This window comes from Anolis carolinensis, chromosome 3 (assembly GCF_035594765.1).
Source record: "Anolis carolinensis isolate JA03-04 chromosome 3, rAnoCar3.1.pri, whole genome shotgun sequence".
NCBI lineage: Eukaryota > Metazoa > Chordata > Lepidosauria > Squamata > Dactyloidae > Anolis > Anolis carolinensis.
Genome location: NC_085843.1, coordinates 234,318,463 through 234,342,449, shown reverse-complemented (window position 1 = coordinate 234,342,449; position 23,987 = coordinate 234,318,463). Strand labels below are relative to the sequence as shown.

Below are 23,987 nucleotides of genomic sequence, written 5' to 3'. Positions count from 1 at the left end.
CCAGTGTCAGCAGACATAGCAAGCGTGGCCAATGCCGGAGAAGTTGGAACGTCGTCCAACAAGATTTGATGAACAACACCATTCCCACCTTAAACTAAGGCATATGGTATGACTCCAGTATCCATGGGAAAAGCCACAGTTAATAGGGAACAATAGTATTTTCAATAGAACTAATGAAAGATTACCAAGAAGAGGATGTAGTTTGTAACAAAGTCCAAAGTTAATAAGTAAAACCATTGATACATGAAACCACATATTTCAGGTGCATGGATATGGAGGTTGTACTGGAGTAGTTTCCTTAAACATGAAACTTCCCAACTCATATTCTTATCTAGGTTTACAATAACCTAGAATTATTCATGAGGTTGTTAGCCATGGGGAGAAAAGTGGGGTATAAATAAAATAAATAGGTATTCATGTTTAACAATATTCAACTGAGCTGCACTCCAGTTAGCAAAAGTTCAAGTGGAGCAAGCATTATATCTGTTTGCTTTGGCTCTCACAAATAATATTCATCAAGACAAGTAAATCGCTATGGCGGATTCTCCACAAAATTCCTTTTTGGTTGAGGAATGGCAGGTCCTAGAGAAGGGCCTCAGCCTTGTTAGGCTTTGTGCTCTGGAATATCTGGGTCCATCTGCCATTTTTATTTCCCAGCACGGCCCAAAAATGATGCTACATTGGCAGCATTGTGAGAAATTCATAAGATAACTAGACCAAGATAATAAGATAACTGTGCCTCCTATAGCACAGCAGGTTAAACCGCTGAGCTGCTGAACTTGCTGATTGAAAGGTCAGCAGTTTGAATCCAGGGAGCGGAGTGAGCTCCCACTATTAGCCCCAGCTTCTGCCAACCTAGCAGTTCGAAAACATGCAAATGTGAGTTGATCAATAGGTATCACTCTGTAGGTAGCGGCACTCCATGCAATCATGCCGACCACATCACCTTGGAGGTGTCTACGGACAACGCCGGCTCTTCAGCTTAGAAATTGAGATGAGCACCAACTCCCACAGTCAGACACAACTAGACTTAATGTCGGGGAAAACCTTTATCTTTACGTAGACCAAGGCTTCTGGAGTTTTGTTGAGAGGACTCCAGGTGGGTGATGTATTTCGAGAATTATTTCTTGTTCATCCTAATGTTAATAGCAATATGCTTCTCAAAATTCTTTTTTGCATCCCTCATAGTCTTAGTCATATTGTCTTTGTGCAGGTTTCTGTTCTTTTAAGTCCATCTCATTTGGACAAGATTTTGAAAGAAACTATTTCATCTCTAAAATATTTTTTCATGTTGCTCATTAGCCATGTTGATGTTATCTTGGGTTTCTGTACTTCCCTTCTGATCTCGGGTATGCATGATTTAATCCTGTCAGTTTTCCTTTCAACCTTCCTTTTACTGGTGTTTCATATTAGAGAAGTTTTCTCTTTTGATATCAAAGAGGAATATATAGGAGTTTCTTGGCACTTTCCCACTCAAATGTATGTTGACTGGCATCCTGTTAATGATTTATGAGGGCACAAATTAGACTTTTTAATGGTGGCTTACATCACTTGTATGGCCTTTACACAAGTCTGAATTCTTCTCTCACCATACAATAAACTAAAATCTCCCCAACATAACCATCTTCATGTTGTCAGAAAGCAGGGGGATGAGAAGTGATCTGTCCAGCTATTTTCCTTTATCTGGATGCACTGCAGGAACATCATCTGCAGAGATGTTCCAGTTAAAGTAGCATTTCTCAGCCTGAAGGTCGGGACACCTGGGGGGTTGGGAGGGGGGTTTCAAAGGGGTTGCTAAAGACCATCAGAAAACACATATTTCAGATGGTCTTAGGAACCCAAATCCCTCCAGTATTTTCTCATGCAGGTTCTGTGTGGGAAGTTTGGCCCAATTCTATTGTTGGTGAGGTTCAGAATGCTCTTTGATTGTAGGTGAACTATAAGTCCCAGCAACTACAACTCCATAATGTCAAAGTCTTTTCTTCAGACTCCAAAAGTGTTCACATTTGGGCATATTGAGTATTAGTTCCAAGTTTGGTCCAGATCCATTATTGTTTGGATTCCACAGTCCTCTCTGGATGTAGGCGAACTACAACTCAAAAACTCAAGGTCAATGCCCATCAAACCCTCCCAGTATTTTCTGTTGGCCATGGGAGTTTTGTGAGCCAAGTTTGGTTCAATTCCATCGTCAATGGAGTTCAAAATGCTCTTTGATTGTAGGTGAACTATAAATCCCAGCAACTACAACTCCCAAATAACAAAATCAATCCAGTATTCAAATTTGGGTGTATCGGGTATTTGTGCTTCCTGCAGATCAGATATTTACATTACGATTCATACAGTAGCAAAATTACAGTTATGAAGTAGCAAGGAAAATAATTTTATGGTTGGGGTCACCACAACATGTGGGACTGTATTAAGGGGTCACGGTATTAAGAAGGTTGAGAACCACTGAGTTAAAGGAATACACCTGGACACATCACCGCTAGTTCTCCCTACTGGCTATATTGGAGGGGTTGCACAGTTTACAAAGCAGGTTTTGTGGGGATAGCATCAAAAGGCATACCTACAGAGATGGAGCTATGTGAAACACATATGTCTGCCAATATCAGGCCTTGGACACCAAGTTTTTAGTATTGTGGTTTTGAGCTGCTTCAACCATATTCACATTTCAGATTAGATTTTGGAGCATGTGCCATTTAAGATTAAGTACTGCTTCCTTGCTGAATAGTTGTGTGACCATCTCTTCAAGGGCACAGTTATGAAGATAATTTGTTGCTCTAGGCCTTTTTTTTAAAAAATAACCAAAATGTTTTTGTCCAGTCAGTGTGATGGTGCTTAGCAAAGTCAGCCATTTTTTAAACATAATCTCCTTTGGATGCCTCCTTGCTTTCATTCTTCATCTCAAAACTATACTGAGCCTTTTGGGAAGGGAGGGGGGAAGGGGAATGATATCATATCTCCTGATACTAAATTGCTTTTACAATCTAGAGGTAATCTAAGAAGTAGTCATCTTCTTTTTGGATTTTTAGCCTTCTTTGCCCTCCAAAGACCAAAAAAATGGGGGAGTTTTTTAAAAAGCATCTGAAAACTAACTAAAAGTAGCATGAGCAACACAAGTTACTCCATTAATAATGTAAGCAACATTATTGACTGTCTCTTCAAACCAAGAAGTAATAAATTGCAAACTGTTGTCTTCCAAGTTTTGGATAAATAATGTTATTGGGGATATCTGGGGTATTAGGGATGTAGGGTACTGGCGTAGCGCTGACGTTCCTCAGTATCCTTTGCAAGAGGGAGCCGCATCACAGATACAAGTGAGGTAAGAAATAAATAGGAAATGACATGTGAGGAGAAGATTCCTCCTCTATAACCTTCATTAGCGCAAAAATACAACTGTGAAACAGCCTGTGCTTGTATCGAACACTATCCGTGATGGAGTGAGTAATGAAAGCAAGAAATGATATAGAGCTGCCGACCTTCTTATTAAAAGCCTTGCTGCTGTGTTTTGGAAAGCTACATAACAGATGCAGCTTTACTTTCCCACTCCTGATTTTTAAACAAACACCTACCTGTTTCCATCACATTCTAGGTGATTAATAATTTGAAATTTACCCAAACTTTCAAGTGTATTCTTTGTGGAGGGTGATGTTGTTTTTCTTATTTCATAGGCTGCCATCATATTGATTTTGTTGGCATATGTAAGTTAGTTACACACACAGTTGTACTTTGTGTCATGTCCACATTCAGTTTCAGATTATAAAAATTGTGTTATGCAAAGGGTGCCATTTCAATGGCTGTGCATTGTATATTTCACATTGTGTACCATTACACATTTCACATTGATTGCATATCTGTGCATGGTTACACATCATATATTGTTGCAATTCTGGTTTGGTTGTGTGACACTGCAATTCCATATCAGGCGAATAGTGTAACTGAGACTAACTCAGAGATGTCTCTTTAATGCAGGAGCTTTTAAAAACATTTAAAAAATGATTTTATAATACATAATACATAAATTAAGCATAAATATTCACATGTTTTACATATAAGAAAACAGTCTTGAAAATATCTATGGTATGCAGCCAGGATTAGATTTCCAGTGATGGAAGGGCTTCATTTAGGAAACCTGCTTTCTGGCAGTGGATGCCCATTCTCTGCTTTACATTTAAAATTCAAAGTTAGCTATAATTGCCATAATATCCAACAACACCAACCGACCAACTAAGGCCAGAGAACAATGATAATAATAAAAAATAAATTAACTGACTGCCGTTCCCTAGTTCTCCTCCTCTCCATATGCTAAAGTGGGCAAGTGGGTTTTTAATTGTTTTTTTAAAGGAGTGGAGGGAAGGGGTCATTTTAATCACCTTAGGGAGGGCATTCCAGAGGTGGGGGAAGATCGCGGAGAAGGCCCTCTCTCTCGTTCCCACCAGCCATTATTGATATGGGGGTGGGACTGAGAGTAGGGCCTCCTCCACTGACCACAGTGTCCAAGTAGGTCTATATGAGGAGATGCTGTTCTTCAAGTAGCCTGGCATCCACCACTAAGGGCTTTAAAGGTAATGACCAGCACTTTGTATCTAGCCTGGAAGCAGACTGGCAGCCAGTGGAGTGGCCACAACATCGAGTTGTCGGCTCCCCATACGGAGCTCCAATTCGTAATCTGGCTGCCGATCTCTGCATCAGTTGAAGCTTCCAAACCATCTTCAAAGGCAGCCCCATGTAGAGAGCATTGCAGTAGTCCAAGTGGGATGTGACTAATGCATAGACTACCATGGCCAAGTCTGGCGTCTCAAGGTAAAGGCGCAGCTGGCACACAAGTTTTAGCTGTGCAAGGGCACTCCTGGCCACCATCAACACCTAGGGTCCCAGGGTCAGTGGTGAGTCCAGGAGCACCCCCAGACTGCGAACCTGTGTCTTCAGGGGGAGTATGACCCCATACAACACAGGTTGTAACCCCGCACTCTGATCCGCCTTCCAATTGATGCAGGCAAATGCGATGTGAGGTTAGCCTGATGAGTTCTAGGGTGCTCCCCCATGCATGGGTCTTTTGTGACACAAAGAGATCAGCTGGCAGCCGATCCTTGTTTATTGTGAAGAGTATAAGCAAGGGGAGGTTGTGGTGCTTGTGCATACTTTGTGAAAAGGATGAGGCAGGATCTGGGAGGAATTGTCCTGCTACAGTGGACAAAAAGCCTATTTTGTTGTTGTGTGCCTGCACATCATTTCTCACTTAGGGAAACCCTAAGGCGAACATATGGTGCTGTACTTAGGTCTGACAAGCATGGTGTCATTCCATTTTTTAAATCCAGTGTTTATATGCAGATATCTGTATATCTGAAGGTAATGTAGGGTATCTTTGCAAATTAGCATTTAAACTCACTGTATAGCTTCAATTTATAAATAGCAGATGCCCTTTTAAGCTGAAGAAAAAGAGAGAAAGGAGTCTTGTGGAGCAAGGAAGAAACTAGTGACCTGATTGCCATTAGAGAGGGCAGTGAATGTGTGCAAAGATTATTACGGCAATTAGATCTGCCATTAGTGGGGGCGGAGGGAACACATATGAGGGCTAACGTAACTGCCCAGGGATGAACCTGTTAACCTCCCAGGTATATACGTCATTCAATGGGAGTACAGCTAGGTAGTATGAATGATGGGAAAACAAGAAAGGCTATTGGTTGATATGGATATGTGTGTATGTGTGTGTGTGTGTGTGTGTGCGCGCGCGCGCGTGCACACACATAGACATACACACCTTAGTATGTGTGTGTGTGTGAGAGAGAGAGAGCTAAAATAAGTCAATGCAGTGTGCAAGTAAACATGTTTGGGGATAAATGTACCGATGTTTTCAAATAGAATGCTTGGTTCTCACCCAGAAAAAAAAATGTGATGTTTTCTGGTGGCTTTGTGTGTGTGTTGGAGAAGCTTCCCTCCATTTGGGATTCTCTGAGCAGCTGGATCAGTGCAGCTCATTTGATGAGTAAGTTTCAACTGATGGCCACTCTGAGCTGGCCCCCATTTAGACCAGTTCCTCTTAAAGGATGACAGAAAGAGCATCATAACATATTAATCTCAACTAGATCAGAGCTAATGTATTATGTTACTCTCTGTCAATCACAATAAACTCTTTCCAGTTCACTCTCCTTCAGGCATCTACTAGAATATGTGTAATCACTGCAGATGCTGATGTTTATATCTTTAAGTAATCAAAATTATACTGATAATGAGGCTGATTGTCAGGAAGTTTAAAGCTAGGTGGCAATGCCACATCAAATAGACCACATCTCTAGCTCACAGCCCCATTTCAAAACCATCAGGCTTATCTGCAACATTCAGTGATTATCACGCAAGACATTTCTGTTTGTTAACAGTGAAATCCAGTGTCGATTTAAGCCAAAACACTTGAATTTAAGCTGCTTTTAGTTATCACATGAAATTAATGTAACTGGGCTGGGCTGAAAAGGCCTGTGGGACAGGCACCCTCCTGATCCTCAGTTCAGATCTGGTCTGTGCCCATTCACAATGTTAATGCTTTTTCAGGGATGACACACAATCTGAGAGTTTCGAGCACCAAAATCTGTACAGGGTTATTAGTTATCTTATGTCTATCCAAGATCCCCATCTCATTTATCTCATTTTCCCTCCACCAATGTGGGCTTTTGGAAGATTACGGTATATTCAGAATGGGTTGGGTTACATCATGGTGCATCAATATAACATTCCAAATAAATAATATGCCCTTTGTGATCCTAGGGCATATGACTTCACATGGTTTCCTGAATCTTCCAGAAATTTTTTTGCAGGTTATTAGAAAAACAGATTGTCAGCTGACTGAGATAGGGAGGGGAACAAGGCTACTATAGATCAAGTTCCCACCCTTCCCTAGTGCTGTTGTTCAGATCTCAGGCAAAAGGTTCATAGCATCTCCAAATTCCACTTAATACCTTCCATCTTATACAATGTTCATCACCAATATGTGTCCTGAGTTGTACACCAATTTTCCCACAAATTTGTGAAGCAACTAAACACAACAGCTTTGATTCTCAAAACCTATGAACAGAAGAATTAAGAGAGAATGGATTGAGGGAACTGCAGGAGCTTGCTATCAGCACTGGTCAATCTAGTCAATGCAATGATGGGAGAGGATGATGGAAGTAGTTGTTCATCATCATTGAGATGGGGTAAGGTGGAGAAACATTCCCTGCTCCCGAATGTGATTTGCAAGACCGACCACATATTGGATGTGTTAGAAGTATGCCACATGTCTCTGAGACAGACAGCTATGTATAAGATTAATAGGATTCTGAGATAATAATAGAATAGCTGGTGAAATCAAGGGAACGATTACATACTTGATCATACTGAGGTATAAATATTCAATAGTATTTCTGTACCTTCATATTACGTAAGGATAAGTTTATTGATAAGAATGGGGAGGTGGCATGACCGGGGAAATATACTTGTATTTTGATTGTGGAATATCAAGATTGGATGTTTCTGTGTGCATGTATATTCCACAATAAAAATTTTAATTTATTTTAAAAAAAATCTCTCTGAGATGTCCGTTTACCTCTTTCAGGTATTCCGGTACCCTATAAGGTACATCAGAGGCTGTATTATACTACCATTAGCTATTAGCATAAATTGTGGCAATTTCTTGGTGCTATGGGGATCCCAAGTCACCTTGTCTGTCTCCTGAGGAATCTGTATAACAACCAAGTAGCCACAGTAAGAACAGACCACGGAACAACGGACTGGTTCAAGATTGGGAAAGGACTATGGCAGGGCTGTATACTTTCACCCTACCTATTCAACTTGTATGCAGAACACATCATGTGATGAAGAATCCAAGACTGGAGTTAAAATTTCTTAAAGAAACATTAACATCCTTAGATATGCAAATGAGCTGAAAGTGAGGAGGAGCTGAGACGCCTTCTAACCAAGGTGAAAGAAGAAAGTCCAAAAGTTGGGTTGGGTCAAGAAAACCAAGATTATGGCAACCAGATTGATTGATAACTGGCAAATAGAGGGAAAAAATGTGGAGGCAGTGACAGACTTTATATTTCTAGGCACGAAGATCACTGCAGATGCAGACTGCAGCCAGGAAATCAGAAGACGGTTACTTCTTGGGAGGAGAGCAATGATCAACCTTGATAAAATAGTGAATAGTAGAGACATCACACTGGCAACGAAAGTCCGCATAGTTAAAGCAATGGTATTCCCCATAGTAACCTATGGATGCAAGAGCTGGACCATAAGGAAGGCTGAACGAAGGAAGATAGACGCTTTTGAACTGTGGTGCTGGAAGAAAATCCTGAGAGTGCCTTGGACTGCAAGAAGATCCAACCAATACTCCAGGAAATAATGCCTAGCTACTCACTGGAGGGAAGGATATTAGAGGCAAAGATGAAGCACTTTGAGAAAACAGGAAAGTTTGGGGAAGAGATTGATGCTAGGGGAAATGGAAGGAAAAAGGAAGAGATGTCGACCAAGGGCAAGATGGATGAATGGTATCCTTGAAGTGACAGGCCTGACCTTGAAGGAGCTGAGGGTGGCCATGCTGATAAGAAGCTCTGGCGTAGGCTGGTCCATGAGGTCACGAGGAGTCAGAACGACTGAACAAATAAACAACAGCTATTGGCATAGCTTGAGAAAATTGGTAGTTTTGGACTAAAACTCCCATAGTGCTCCAACCAACATGTCCATCTAGTTCAGATGCCAAGAACTGGACCTGATACCTCCTGCCCACAGATTTATAGGGCTGCTTGAAAAGTGGATGTGGTTTACAAAATTATAGTAAAGGGGAAATAGGAAGATACGATATCAGTGGCCATACCCACTGATCTCACTGGTGAAAGAGTAAGCTGAGTCAACACAAAAGCCTTCTTATCCTAGAGTGGAAATACCTAAAGTGAATTTACTCCAGGCATCTGTCCCAGCTAAAAGGATAAGAGTATTTCTCATTTGCACTGATGAAGAAAATCCATAGGATGAATTCACACATGCTTATAAATCACTTGACAGCTCATTACTCATGGAGATCACTTGGTGACTTACTGCTAAAGGAGTGGCTTGTTTCCATTGCAGTGCCTGTGGTAATTTTGGATAATTTGAATTTGCAGTTGTGTTTGATCTGTGACCAGCAAAATTATTTGAACTAGCAGTGGTAACCATTTCACATATATTACCTGTCACTTGCTATTATGTTAATCAAAAGATTAACATGTCAATCTTAGCTGATTCCTATAACTGCATTAGAATTCATTCTAAAGAATGCGACAAAAATGATTTATTTTTGTCTGATGGTAATATGGGCGGCTGTGTTGCTCTTAGGGAAAGAGAAGTGCAGAATAAAAAAGAAAATGAATTTTAGTAAACAAAAAAAGGTTTGAAGATAAACATTAACAATCTATAGTATTTTATATGGTCTTCCTTATATTGGCCAATTGAGATCTAGATCACAGATTTACACAAGAAGAATTCTGAGCTCCTACAGAATGTTAGTGTTTTATATGGTTCTCCATATATCTCTTTCATCACTTCACCACTGGAGGGTACTGTTACACAAACGTGACCATGAAAAACCCAGAGGATTGGTTTAGAAACTACAGTATCTTTAAAAATGAATGTTTAATGCCACTCATAAGCTTTGTCTGTATTTGTATTATCAGTATTGTCAGACCGAACCCTGGATCCTTGTGCTTTGTGGACAGCCAAACAAAAAAACACCTTTGTGGAAACATCTTCTTTGATCCATGTCATCAGGTGTGAGGATGCTGATGGCCTGTGTGGGGCGGAGGCAGTGGAAAGCAGTTAACAATGCCAAGTCCCCCAGAAACTGCTAATTACTTCTCAGAGATATGGCCATACATCTCATCAAGCAATTGCCATTACGGAAATGAGATGCCATAGCAAGGTGAGAAACAGACTTCTGGGGTTTGTAGATTTCACCTCCAATGAGAAGTGAGCTGTGCAATATTCTCTTCTAATCTGCTCAAAAGACAGTCTTAGGGAGAAGTATTTCTCCCATCGTTTATATATATATATATATATATATATATATATATATATATATATATATATAATTCCCCACAATTTAAAATGTTTCCCACGGGGGCAGTGGAAAGAAGGGCAAACATTTGCCTTTTATCCTTCCATGTTTGAAGCCAGTCCTACCATTAGGCAGAGTAAAGGGGGGCATTAGAAGTGGCTGATACTGACCATAATTTTGCTGATGCACTACACTAGTGGTTGCACCTTTTTCAAGGATTACACAACAGGGAGAGGACAAGGCAGAGAATAACCACAAATGCCAAGTAGCTTGTTTCTCCAAGGTCTGACTTCTTTCACAACTGCTGTGCCCACAACCTTTTTTGTATGCTTTTGCCATCGTTTCTACCAGCATCACAACACGGGCGTAGTGCATCAACAGAACTCCAGCCAATGTGTGTCACAAAAGGGAGAATGTTGCTAGTTACTTAATTGGCGCTCTTTATATATCATTACTGGCAGTGATGAAGAAAGCTAGGAGGATTTTTCTCCTCAAGTGCCACAACTAACTTGCCTGGTTCACAGGATCGTGTAACTTTACTTGGGTAGTTGATATCATTTGCTGCTTCACCTCAGGCCACAACATTATTTGGACTGGTTCTGCTGCTGCTCCTACTGCCATCTCAACTTCAGATGAAGAAAAGGAACAAGCAGGAGGAATATCTTCTAGGATGAGACTAATAGGAAAACGGTTTGGAGAACTGAGTGTGGCAGTGTAAATTAATAGAATCACTTCTCCCAAATCCTCTTGATTATATTGAGAGAAAATTCCCTAAGGTCTTCTGATTTTTGTGTGTAGATGGATCATGGCTTACCCCAAAATTAATCTTCATGTATTTTGCATTTTTTTTTTTTGTGGACACAACTCTGACATCAGGATATTTTACTCTACTGAACACACTTTTGTGTGGGTGGTTACATGAGCAAGATAGTCTGTATGTAGAAACACTAATCTTCACATCACTCACCTTTGCTGGCTTGGGACTGTTACCTGCATATCAGCAGGTCAGTTGAACCTCAAATTCATTGCACTCTTCATGTCAAATAAGAGTAACTGGGCAGCAAAGCAATGTTCTCCCCAGGAGTGGTCACATCCAAAATGGTGCCATGCAAATGTTTTGAACCATATCTCCCAGCTTCCTAACAATGATTCACGTTGGCTAAAAATAACAAAATTAGGAAGCCGAAAACACAGGAAAGATTGTTCTAGACCACAACAATCATGATTATTTTAACTGTACTCTGTATTAGCACAAATCATATTTCACTGATTTAAAACTATTCTCTATCTTACAACAGCATGTGGAAATACTGATGGCTTGTAAATTTGGATCTAAAACAGATTTTTGCACTAAAATTGTAGGTCCACAAAATTTTCAGAATAATGTTATGTTCATCTATGAAGTTCATTATTAATTATATAATGTATTTTATGCAAACCATTACTAGTAGCAGTAATATAATAAAACCCATGATTTACTTGCATGAGAGTCAAGACCAATAATAATAATAATAATAATAATAATAATAATAATAATAATAATAATAATAATAATGGGGGACTTCCGAATCCGGACTGACAAAGTTCTGGAACACAACACACCAGACGTCACAGTTATGGAAAAGAAAAAGGTTTGGATCATTGATGTTGCCATCCCAGGTGACAGTCGCATTGATGAAAAACAACAGGAAAAACTCAGCCGCTATTAGGACTTCAAGATTGAGCTTCAAAGACTCGGCAGAATCCAATGCAGGTTGTCCCGGTGGTGATGAGAACACTGGGTGCCGTGCCAAAAGATCTCAGCTGGCATTTGGAAACAATAGACATTGACGAAATTACAATCTGCCAACTGCAAAAGGCCACCCTACTGGGATCTGTGTGCATCATCTGATAATACACCACACAGTCCGAAACGCTTGGGAAGTGTTCGACTTGTGATTTTGTGATACGAAATCCAGCATATCTATCTCGTTTGCTGTGTTATACAATGTCGTTGTGTCAATAATAATAATAATAATAATAATAATAATAATAATAATAATAATAATAATGTGTTGTCGAAGACTTTCATGGCCGGAATCACAGGGTTGTTATGTGTTTTCTAGGCTGTATGGCCATGTTCCAGAAGTATATACTTCACAACCTCTGAGGATGCCTGCCATAGATGTGGGCGAAATGTCAGGAGATAATACTTCTGGAACATGGCCATACAGCCTAGAAAACACACAACAATCCAATGCTGTATTTATATCTCGCTCCCTCTCCCCAAAGGGACTCCAAGCGGCTTACAACAAAGAAAACAGAAACAAATAATAAGTGCAGACACTGTCAAAAATAACTCAATAACAATAAAATAAACAAGGCAAAGACAAAACATGAATAAAAACAGACTAGAAGAAAGCAATGTTGGTTGATTCTCACTTGGCATTTATTATCAGAGGTTTCCATATAGAGACAGTGGGATACAATCATCACCAGATTCATGTGGCACAAGTGATACCCAAAGTATGGCACAGGAAGCAGCTGTTCAAGGCATCTTGGCACAGAGGAAAGCCCTCCCGGGACCCTACTGGCCTAAAACCTCTGTGCCTCTGTCATGGCCCCTGAAACTCTTCCATTACCCTGGAGCACAAAACAGGGTTGGCTCATTCGCCAAATCCCTCCCTGTCAACCAAAAAGGAAGCCTCTCTCTGAATTCAGTATGTTTTGAGAGTACTAATGATGTAGCTGAGTCACAGCAGAGTGTCTAGGCCAAGCATACAATTCCCGTTTCTACCTTAATAGTATTCAGGTATCTACTCTCCACAGGATAAACCTCTCCTTGCCCAGAGGGGCATGAAAAATAATTTCCTTGTGGCAAGAGGAGGAGGTATGTAGTGTGTGAGAAGTTGGAAGCATTTGAGGCGCTACAGTTTATTGCTAAAATTGGGCTGGGACAGACTTCATTCCTGATTGAGATACCTGTTCATTGGGCAGCTTGGGACAATCTTCTCTCTTTACCTTCCCATCGTGTTACACAGAATGATATTGCGGGATCTCAGAGAAGTGGTGTTAAAGCACTGGTGTCCAAAAGAATATATATATATATATATATATATATATATATATATATATATATCCAAAGCAATATATACACCAGGGGTGGGGTGAGGAACAGGAAGGAGGACATGCAGCAAGAAAGCAACCTGTGCATGCAGGAGATCGGATGATGCTGCACAACACCAGAGCATAGTGGGAAAGGTAAAGCATTGCAGTGTTTTTTTCAAAAAAGCATATCTATGCCCACCTTGGGATTCGATTCCCCCTTTCTTTTCATCTTCTTTGCAAGAAAACAATGCAATAGGGGATTTTGGAAGTGGGGTTGGAACTTTAGTGACTAGGGCTATATTAAATATTTACACACGTTCCCTGAAGATGCTTCTTGGCTAAACTGGGCTGAGCTAGTCACTACTTGCCGGTCACTTCCCCAATCATCCCCGGAGCAGCTTCAGTGTGTCCCACCTTCTATTAAGCACACACCCATTCTCCTCTAGCACCATAGAATGCCCTGTAAAGATCCAGGGCATTGGGCGTGTTTTATGATGCCATCAGCAAGAGGCACACTTTTGCCATTGCAGGTGCCCAGACTCTACGTTGGGGGAGGGGATGTAGGCACTTGCAGAGGCAGCTGCCCCATAGCACTGTGGGCATCAAATGCGCTAAGCACGCAGCATGCCTTCAGCACCAGGGGAGTGACATGCAGAAAGCAGCAGACAAAGGCAGTAGCTAAGATGACATGTCAGTGCAATGTTTAGGGGGAATTGGATGGTGCTGCTTGGGGAAATAGTTATAACAGGGTCCCAAACACACCAGTCCCCTCAGCCAGCCCCATCCCATCCCAGCACACTGTGCTGGATTCATCCTTGCTAAGACGTTTGACATTTAGCAAGAAGAGATCATAACTTGGGATGATGGACCTACAGCTTGTGATGGGGACAGAGCAAAGGCAACAACACATCTGGGCATCTGGAGTGGCACAATGTCACCAGAAACCCATAGGAAGTGTCACTGCCACAGGCTATCAAGGCTTAAGCCACAAGGAGTGGGATCCTTGGAGGAAGGGGATGACCCCCACCAAGGCAGAGGCCGCGCTTTCCCTAAGAGCGGCATTTCCCTTGGGAGTCACGGCAAACTCAAGAGTATTGCGACACTCCTTGCTGGCCTCCCACCCACCCACCCCGGGGTTGCTCAGAAGCGCGTGCTCTGATAACGCAGTCGACGGATCTCGGAGACACCATCGTCCCGGCAGTACAAGTCCCTGCCGGGACTCTGTGCCAGTCACCGACCCCCAGCTCCTCCGCCCCCGCCCCCAGCACTGCTGCTGGCGCTGCTGGAGCTTCCTGAACTGGAACTGCTGCAACGATCCTCATAGATGGAAATCTCAATCTGTAGGCAGGAGGCTAAGGATGTCCAGTAACAAGAGACCCTGATAGCAAGATCTTCCTTCTCGACACATTCATATAGGATGAATCCTCTCCAGGGGCCACATTCCAGTAAACATTTGACGTTGTACTTGCCTCAGACCAGGAAGAGCCTAGATTTTGGACTGCACCACCATTCTTCACTATTGGTTATAATTTATAGGGCTGTTTGAAGATGCAGTACAACAACAGCCAGAGAAAGACATATACTTCACACTACTTAGAGCCAGAGGTTGACAAGGTTAGACAGTTTAGGAAAACATGGTCAACAGCTTCTGGGGGATGCTGGGAACTGCAAGCCAGAGGAGAAAATATGTTTCCCACTGCCCCCAGAATTATCCCCACAGCATCCCTGGACATATGCTGAAAGGCTGAATATCACTTCATACACCTGATAAGGTATGAAGTCCACAAAAGCTTATTTGTGAAGCTTTCAGATGCCACCAGGATCTATTATTGCAGCAGAAAGACGTAACTGCTTTTCTAGGAAGGACCACACTAGAGTTTTATCATGCATACAAGCTCATTTTACAAATCTCTTTCCATCTTCATTTCCCTTGCAGTCAGCATAAAAGGATACAACTCGCATGCCTCGTTCCACTGGGTCTGTCAGCAATAACCCTCGTGGAGCATAAATTTTCTCATTCTGCTCTTGGATATACTTGGATATCTTCTTCAAAACCTGGGAAAGTAAGTAGACTACCATTTAGCAACTGATTGGCAAAGATCGTATTCAGTTAGAGAACCTAGAGAATAAACAATACAAGACAGAGAAGAAAACGCCTCTAACAATGTCCTCTTAGGTTTCCTTGGGAATATTTCAGACTGTACTTCATGCATCCTGAAGAAATACATTTTAATGAGTGGATAAAGTTTTTATACCACCCCAAGGTTAAAAAAAATATGTTGAATTGCTTTGATATTTTGCCACCAAATGTGCCCCAATGTGCCTATGGTGAGTGGAACAATTTCATCATGTTTTGGGCCCACTACCTAGGCCAGGACATAAAACGGTAGCAAAAAGGGACCACACACCTCTATGGAGCTTTGCCATTTGGTAACAAAAATCCATTTTTGCATGAAAATCTTTGATGCTGTCCTTAACAGTTGCCCACCCTGATATATATACTTGCCTATGAGTTAGTCCCATTCAGATCAATAGGGTTTACTTCTCAATAGGCACATATACAGGAATGCACCATTAACCTTTCTCACATGCTAGGTATGCATTTAAAGTAAATGTGCACCAAAGAAGTATAATGTACATGAAGACTATTTTTGGAAGCAAGAGCAGTGGGTATAAATCATGACCAGAGAGATACTGTTAGCAGCTGTTCTTCCCCCATGTTGTCAGAGATTAGAGATAGGGAATCATTTATGAGAAAGCTACAAAGGGGATAATGGTACTCTTACTTCTTATAGTATATACACATGGGTTTTTTCCATTGTCAACTTTGATTGAACAGGTATTCTAGTTCTGAAAACAATGTCAATATCAATGGAAGGAAATCCTCTACTTCCTTTGGGTACTGTGAGCTAGAATGGCTGTACAAACCATCATTTGGAAAATGTACTTATTCCAAAAACCATAGACTACTTTAGAATTATGGTACAAAAAAGTAATTTTCCCGAGCTCTGGTGCAATCCATGAATTGTGAATCCATTAACTCTCAACAGATCAAATCTCAGTCTCCCTGTTTCTCCCTCTAGCTCAAATGTATTAACAACATCCACTTTTAGAACAAGGGAGGCAAGCTAACAAAATCAAACTTTGGAGCTGAATGCATTTCTCAGGTTACCACTTGTTTGGCCACAGGATAAATCTGTTGCCAACTAATCGATTTTGCTTTGATTTCTCTGTTATTCACTGAAGCTGCATTTCTTCCTTTTGTTACAGCCACTGTAACAAAAGAAACGTGTGCAGCTTCTGCAACGGGCAGGAAAATTAAAGCTTCACGAAAGAAAAAATCCTAATCTCTTTAAAAGGCAAACATCAAGCATGTGACTGTACAGCATCTCAAACAAATCCTTTAAGTTATAATACTAACAGAACCTCACTTCCTGGAAACAGAATCCTAAAATAATGCATGTGTGCAGAATATTTAACTACATATGAAGCTAAAGACTGTCATATTAAGAATATTGTAAAAGGATCAGTTCTCTAAATGTGATAAGAACATATCAGAATGAGTTCAAAACAAAATAAAAAACAGGAGATCTATGATGTTTTCTAAATTGGGTAGACCATAATGGGGGCTGGGTGGGAAAAGGAAAATATTCAAGGTTGCAGAATACATGACCTATACACATAGCAGTATTTAGGTTGGTTCATCTACCTGGCAGGCTGCACATTACTCCATCAATATATTATAGCAACATTCACAACATCAATTTTTCTCCTTGCTCAATTGTGTCTCCCAAACCTTCTCATAATGGGTTTCCATGCAAAGGAAGATGAAATAGGCTGTCGCGCAGGCCAGGCATCCCTCCAGATAGGAACTGCCTCCAATTTTCTCAGCCTCTGCATAGAAGTTGTTGAGGGTCTTTACTGTATCCTCAAAAAGGTGCCGTTCAATCTTTGGCCAGGAGAAAAAGAGAGAGAAAGAACATTGTAAGAGAGAGAGAGATGCAACAGGCCTTTGGTCTCCTCCTTCAGTCAGATATATCAAGACAGAGAAGTGACATTTACAAAGAGAAGGAGAGCTTAGATGGAAAGCAGGCATGCCCCAGAGTGCCATCCATGTGCACCTTGTGAATTTAAAGCCAATCCAAAGTATTATGCTGCTTGAAGGCAGAACAATAAATTCATGGTATTGCAAATAAAGCAAATAGAATAGTCTAAATGTGAACAATTCTCAATGAAGGATGGGCTGTAGCACAGCTGGTAAATGACCAGCAGTAATAAGATTTACCAACTGAAAGGTGGCCAGTTCAAAGCCCGATCAGGGGTGAGCACTCAACCTCAAGCCCAGCTCACTGTTTACTTAAGCAGTTTGAAAACAGTTTATAAGCTGTTAGTAGAGAAACTAGGTCCCGCAAATTGCGGGGGAGGTATTTACAACACCAGAAATGACAAGACCAGAAATGCAGTGACCGAAAGGTAGGTGGAAGGAGGAAGTTCCGATGGCTCTTCGTCATAGAGAATGATCCCCTGTGACTGAATCTGAGCGCAACATCAACCTCCAAGGCACCAAAAAACTGGACTTCAAGACTACGGTGTTCCCTTGCTATTTCATGGTTTGCTTATTGGGGATTCGCTGTTTTGCAGATTTTTTCATATGGCCCACCTTCCCACGCAGGCACAAAAAGGCCCAGACTGAGACACGCGGCCTGTCCCGGCCTGTCCTCCTCAGCCACCCAGTAGGCCCCGCCTGTGCCTCATCACCTCAGCGGACAAGAAGGAATACAGTACAGTGCATTAAAAGAGGGAGGGAGGGAGGGAGGGAGGGAGGGAGGGACGCTATATTTATTAAAATAAATATGGTGTCCCTACTTCACGGATTTTCACTTATTGCGTGAGGTCCTGGAACGTAACCCCCGCGATAAGTGAGGAAACACTGTACATACCTCCTTCTGTCCTATCTCCAAATGGCATTGAATGTTTGCCATGTATGTGTACTGTGATCCGCCCTGAGTCCCCTTGGGGAGATAGGGTGGAATATAAATAAAGTGTTGTTATTATTATTATTATTATTATTATTATTATTATTATTGTTATTATTATTATTGTTACTCACTCTAAAATTTTGGTGACTGAAGGAAACATATGACAAAGTATCTAATATATTTTTAATAGCCAAAACGGAGCCCCCAGTGGCGCAATGAGTTAAACCCTTGTGCCGACAGGACTGCTGACTGAAAGGTCTGCAGTTTGAATTCAAGGAGTGGGGTGAGCTCCTGTCTGTCAGCTCCATGCGGGGACATGAGAGAAGCCTCCCACAGGATAGTAAAACATCAAACATCTGGGCATCCCCTGGGCAACGTCCTTGCAGACGGCCAATTTTCTCACACCAAAAGTGATTTGCAGTTTCTCAAGTTGCTCCTGACGTGGAAAAAAAAAACCAAAACAGAAAATATGTAAAGTCAGACTCATGCTCCCAATCACTATACTGCAAGAGAGGATAGAGAGCAGGTCAGTTTAGTCTCTTCATTTCTACAAGACGAGAGATGAGGGAAAGGAGAATGCTGCAGGGAAGAAAGAAAGAGCACTGGAGAAAAAACTGCTGTCCTTTCTAACTTGTCATTTTAGACAACTATCTCAACCTACCTAGTGAGAGAGAAGTATATTTACTATATAATTTATATGTGATGACCACAGCTGACAAGTTTAATGAAATCCACAAAAGAGACAAGTTTGATATATCCCAGTCTGCTAAAAGATAGCCAAGTGTATTATGAAACCTAGGTCTCCAAACAAATAGAATAGCCTTCATCGATCCAATGTGCTGGATTTATTGCTCCCATGTGGTCTCTTCCAACTCTATGATTCTATGATCATCCTGAGCCATCACAGACAATTTGTGTTACACTGATTAAGCCTTATTATATGCTAAGCCAGTGAGACCCTGAAACAAAACAACCTTGTGAAACAACTGGCCATACCCGACTGTCCAGCTCTGGGGGAAATTTGGTTTGGAACTGGCAGATGGTCCCATCACTGTAATCCCGTTGTACAAAGACCTTGGTGGCCAATGAAGCACTTTGCCGTAGTTCTTGGAGATTGTGGACCTGAATTTTAAAAAACACAATGATATATGGTTATAACAGGCAAAAACATCATCCAGAATAGTGGAGGAACCATACAGGGGTCCTAGTACCTGCTGATTAAGCAGCATGTACTTTTGGGATGTGTACGGATTGGCATCCCTTCACCATGTCTTCACTCCAGTCTTCCACTGAAAGAAGCCTGTTGATTCTCTCTCAGTCACAACAATTTCACACACTGGTACTCCTTTGGACAATTGTCCCAATAATGTCTTCAATAAAATGCAGAAAGGTGAGTGGGTATGTTCCCAGTAGTCCATGTTCTGCTAATTTCCTACTAGAATATAGTTTCTCTGAGACTTTCCTTGAAGATATTTTAGAAGCAGCAGGTAGTGTGGAAAGAAAGTATTGATAGAGGCCATGGGAGGCAAACATTTTGCTTCTGTTCTAGTATCTCTGAATTGGCTGCCTATAAACCATTGGGCTCTTTTTTAAGGTGTTGTCTGTTGTTATGTCCCTTCAAGACATTTCTGACTTAAGATGACCTTAAGGCATTTTCTGAAGTTAAGACTACATGACGTGCCCAAAATCACCCAGTGGGTTTTCATGGCTGAGAAAGGATTTGAACTCTGTTCTCCAGAGTCATAGTCCAACATTCAACCCACTAGATCAGTGGTTCTCAACCTAGGGTCCCCAGATGTTTTTGGCCTACAACTCCCAGAAATCCCAGCCAGTTTACTAGCTGTTAGGATTTCTGGGAGTTGAAGGTCAAAAACATCTGGGAACCCCAGCTTGAGAACCACTGCACTACATCAAGTAAAAATTACTCAGGATTCAAGCCTTTGGAGGACCATTTTGTCCAACACCGACTCACCACAAATTTGAGATTGGTTGGGAGGATTCACTTGAGCTATTTCTAGAGCTACCATGCATGCCTTTTCTGAAGGTTATGTATGAAACATGTTTAAACATGCACTTTTATTATGAAAGCCAGCATGGTGTAGTGATTTAAGCATTGGACTCTGATAATCAGTGTGTGAGAAAATACCAAATAGTGCACAACACAAACATGTAAATTAGGTTAAGACCTTTTTTTCCCAGCAAGCTTTGGAAATTGAGTTCACAAGGGGCTTTTACGTTGCTGTACCATTTTTAATCTGTTTTGAAGGTTTTAATTTGTTTTAATTATGTTATTTCTTATTTTTGTATATTTTTTATTTTATTGTATTCTCTGCCTTTATGTAATTGATTTTGATTCTCAGCTTGGGAGAAAGGTAGAATATAAACAATGTAGTAGATGGAATCAGCTCTCACATTGTATGTTATGGATTGTCCTATCTCAATGTGCAATTTATATCAGTTTGCTGTTAAAGGGAGAGAGGATTTTCAATATGATGAATGCTGAAGCCACAGCAAAAGATGGAACAGATTCCCTGGGCTGGCCTAATCTATTCTGAAGCCCAAGAAAAAGGGAAAGGTGCTTTTTGCCACCACTATTTCATGTACAGAGGCCAACTGGACAGGTAGGAAAATCCTAGGATTCTTAATGGAAAAGGATCCTCTTCTACACTTGAGGGCAGCAGACGGATGCGTAGGATACAGGGCAAGCTATGTGGACCATAGAGCTTGCTTCTATAAGGAAATTGAATGGTTGGGGAGCTTAATAAAAAGAAATGACTGGTTGCTGAGCAGTTACCTGAGGAATCTGCCATAAAGGTCAGTCCAGCAGTCTGTTTCCCAGAATTCCTAAATGTTTTTCTTTCTCCTCTAGGGTGCCAGCCAAGTTTGAAACAAGGTTGAGATGAAAATAACAGACTCATCCTACTTCCATTATGAATCCCAGCCAAGGACAATGATGTGAGGTGAGGCCAGGAAAGAAAACATGGATCAAAAGAAAGAGCCTTGGGCTGATGTGTAGACCAGCCTTAAAGCTGTCTTTGTTATTTAGTGTAGAGCCAAGAACTCCAATCTCAGCCCCTAGATCTTCCATAAACAGGTGCCTGTCACATAATTTTAGGAAATAAAGGCTTGCATAGTCCCTGAGGCTACACCATTATAAACATTTTATCAACTGCCAGGAGTGATGCACACCACCTCTAGATGTGAGAATGTGCTGATTTCAGTTGTTTAGTCTGGCAAATTTGAACTAAATTTCTTTGTTGTCCACCCTCTCCAAAGCCTTGGATTTATTTGTTCTCTTGGTTTTGTTCTGGAAAATAAAACATTGCCATTTATAAGCAATATGCCTCAATGGCCTGATCATTAGTCTTGGTTCTGAGAAGCAGAAGTCATCTCCCATTTCTGCTCTGACCTTAATGTGCGACAGTCATAAATAAACTGTAATCAGTTACATACATGAAACAGTAGGTTGAATCACAGATTCACAGCAAGGTAACACATGCCTCAGGGATTATGTTTGGCAAACATGTTTAACCTTTTCAAAACTCTCTCCCCCCCCCCCCCCAAACTCTCAGTTTGTGTTCATTTAATACAGGCATTTTCTAAACCAAAACCAATCTGAATCTTTAATAGTCCCATGAAGCTGATTTTTTTTTCTCTGAGAGATATCCGATTTACAAAAAAAAAAAAGTTACATTAGTGTTATGAATTTTATTTGAATGATTTTAATGTGTTTTAATCTTATGTCTATATCCAGGGAAGTCATGCTACCCCTCTATTCTGCCTTGGTCAGACTACACCTGGAACACTATGTCCAATTTTGGGCACCACAATTTAAGGGAGATGTTGACAAGCTGGAATGTGTCCAGAGGAGGGTGACTAAAATGATCAAAGGTCTGGAGAATAAGCCCTATGAGGAGCAGCATAAAGAGCTGGGCATGTTTAGCCTGCAGAAGAGAAGGCTAAAAGGAGACATGATGAGGGCCATATATAAATATATGAGGAGAAGTCATAGGAAGGAGGGAGCAAGCTTGTTTTTCTGCTGCCCTGGAGACTAGGATGTGAAAAAACAGCTTCAAACTACAGGAAAGGAGATTCCACCTGAACATTAGGAAGAACTTCCTCACTGTGAGAGCTGTTCAGCAGTGGAACTCTCTGCTCTGGGTAGGGTGGAGGCTCCTTCTTTGGAGGCTTTTAAACAGAGGCTGGGTGGCCATCTGTCAGGGGTGCTTTGAATGTGATCTTCCTGCTTCTTGGCAGGGGGTTGGATTGGATGGCCCACAAGGTCTCTTCCAACTCTATGATTCTATGTGTTTAAAATGTTTTATCTTTTTATCTATGGTGTTTTAATTAAATTGTAACCTGCCCTTGGTCTTGGAGCGCGACCTGAAAAAAAAATATTATTTATAACTTTGTATTTCTCTTTTTAGAATTGATTTTATATACAGAAGCCTTGTTTGAGAAGTGTCGGTGATACTTTATGTATTTATTCTTTGATCAGTCACAGCATTGTTGCAGGAAGATTCTTGGTGGAAAAGGAGATCTAACTTTTCTGGGCAGATGCACAATTATTGATTGCCAACATACTGACAACAAGCTTTCAGAGATCCCTCTATTGAGACAGAATTTGTCACAAATTGAGACACCACTGGGTTTGAACTGCGAAGGGTGGAGGTCTTCTTAGTTCAAACTCAAGATACAATGTTCAGTTTGCATTCTGATGACAGCATTCTATCTATTTTGCAACATCACAAATTTACAAAACTAATTGTGTGTGCAAAAAAGGCCAGATTAAAATGATTGCTACCCAGTACCAGAAATAGGGGTCTCCTTCTGCCCATTGAAGTCTCCTAGGAGTGATGGAATTAAAATGAAATGGATGAATGAATAAACTGTAAATAAAAAACAGGCACAAAACATGTGAAGCTGTTTTCAGTTTTGCATCCTTGGCGAAGCTAACAACCTGGCCTCATATGTTTTTGCTCAGCTACTCAAATAACACAAAATCATGGACAATAATTGAAACGGAGAGATTCACCAGGAAAAAGAGGAAGCATGGTGTCTCTTTTGACCTCATCGCTGAGCCTTAATGCAATTGCACCAACATAACCATAGATCATGCAACCCTGTACGCTACATTTTATGCGACATCTATATTTCAAGACAAACTTTGTATATGGTTCCAGTATTGCTTGCACTCTAGCACAGCTAGACAAATGGCCTTTGAAGGCAATTGTCTCATCTGTGGTAGCTTCTCAAGATCTAGATAGAGGTTTGCAGTTAGACAGTTAATCAGACAGGCAACGTGATTGGTGAGCAAGAGCTGCATGGCAATATTTTTTTCCATACAAAATCTGTGTCAGAGAATTGGCATTGCCAAAGTTTTCACAGTATCATTGCATTATTTCTCCATCTTGTTGTTCTGTTTCTTCAAGGAGTTTCTGACTTATGGCAACCCTCGGATGAACCTATCACAGGTTTTTAGTGGCACGATTTGTTCAGATTTGGGTTGCCTTTGACTTTCTCTAAGGCTGAGAAAGTGTGACCTTCCCAAGATCATCTATTGCATTTCCACGACCAAGTGGGGATTCAAATCTTGGTCACTAGAATGATAGTTCCACACTTAAACCACCATACCGTACTGACTCTCTTTCTTCATCTTATTATAAATGAATAAATAAATACATCTCTAATTCTGTAGAAATCTATTCTCTATGTTCCACTTTTAATGATGTTTCTGTGGGGTTACTGAGCTGATCAAATTAAACACCAGAAGACTATCAATATCGTAATTGTACCATCAGCCACTGCAATTACAAAAAAAGAGGAATAATTTAGGATTGGATATGGAAGAATGGTTTAATGAT

The 23,987-nt window shown here is 41.0% G+C and overlaps 1 protein-coding gene across 3 annotated transcripts in view; it reads right to left on the bottom strand.

Moving 5' to 3' along the window:
* Nucleotides 1–12,461: 12,461 nt before the first annotated feature.
* The window catches only part of golga7b (golgin A7 family member B), a 44,679-nt gene continuing 33,153 nt past the window's right edge, over nucleotides 12,462–23,987 (bottom strand). For all 3 annotated transcript variants that reach the window (XM_062976363.1, XM_062976362.1, XM_008106517.3), the window contains exons 2-5: nucleotides 19,120–19,245; nucleotides 16,941–17,093; nucleotides 15,098–15,199; nucleotides 12,462–14,482 (exon numbers count right to left, since the gene is read on the bottom strand). In XM_062976363.1, coding sequence (XP_062832433.1) covers nucleotides 14,375–14,482; nucleotides 15,098–15,199; nucleotides 16,941–17,093; nucleotides 19,120–19,245 — 489 coding nt within the window. In that variant the 3' untranslated portion in view covers nucleotides 12,462–14,374. The remainder of the gene's footprint in view (nucleotides 14,483–15,097; nucleotides 15,200–16,940; nucleotides 17,094–19,119; nucleotides 19,246–23,987) is intronic.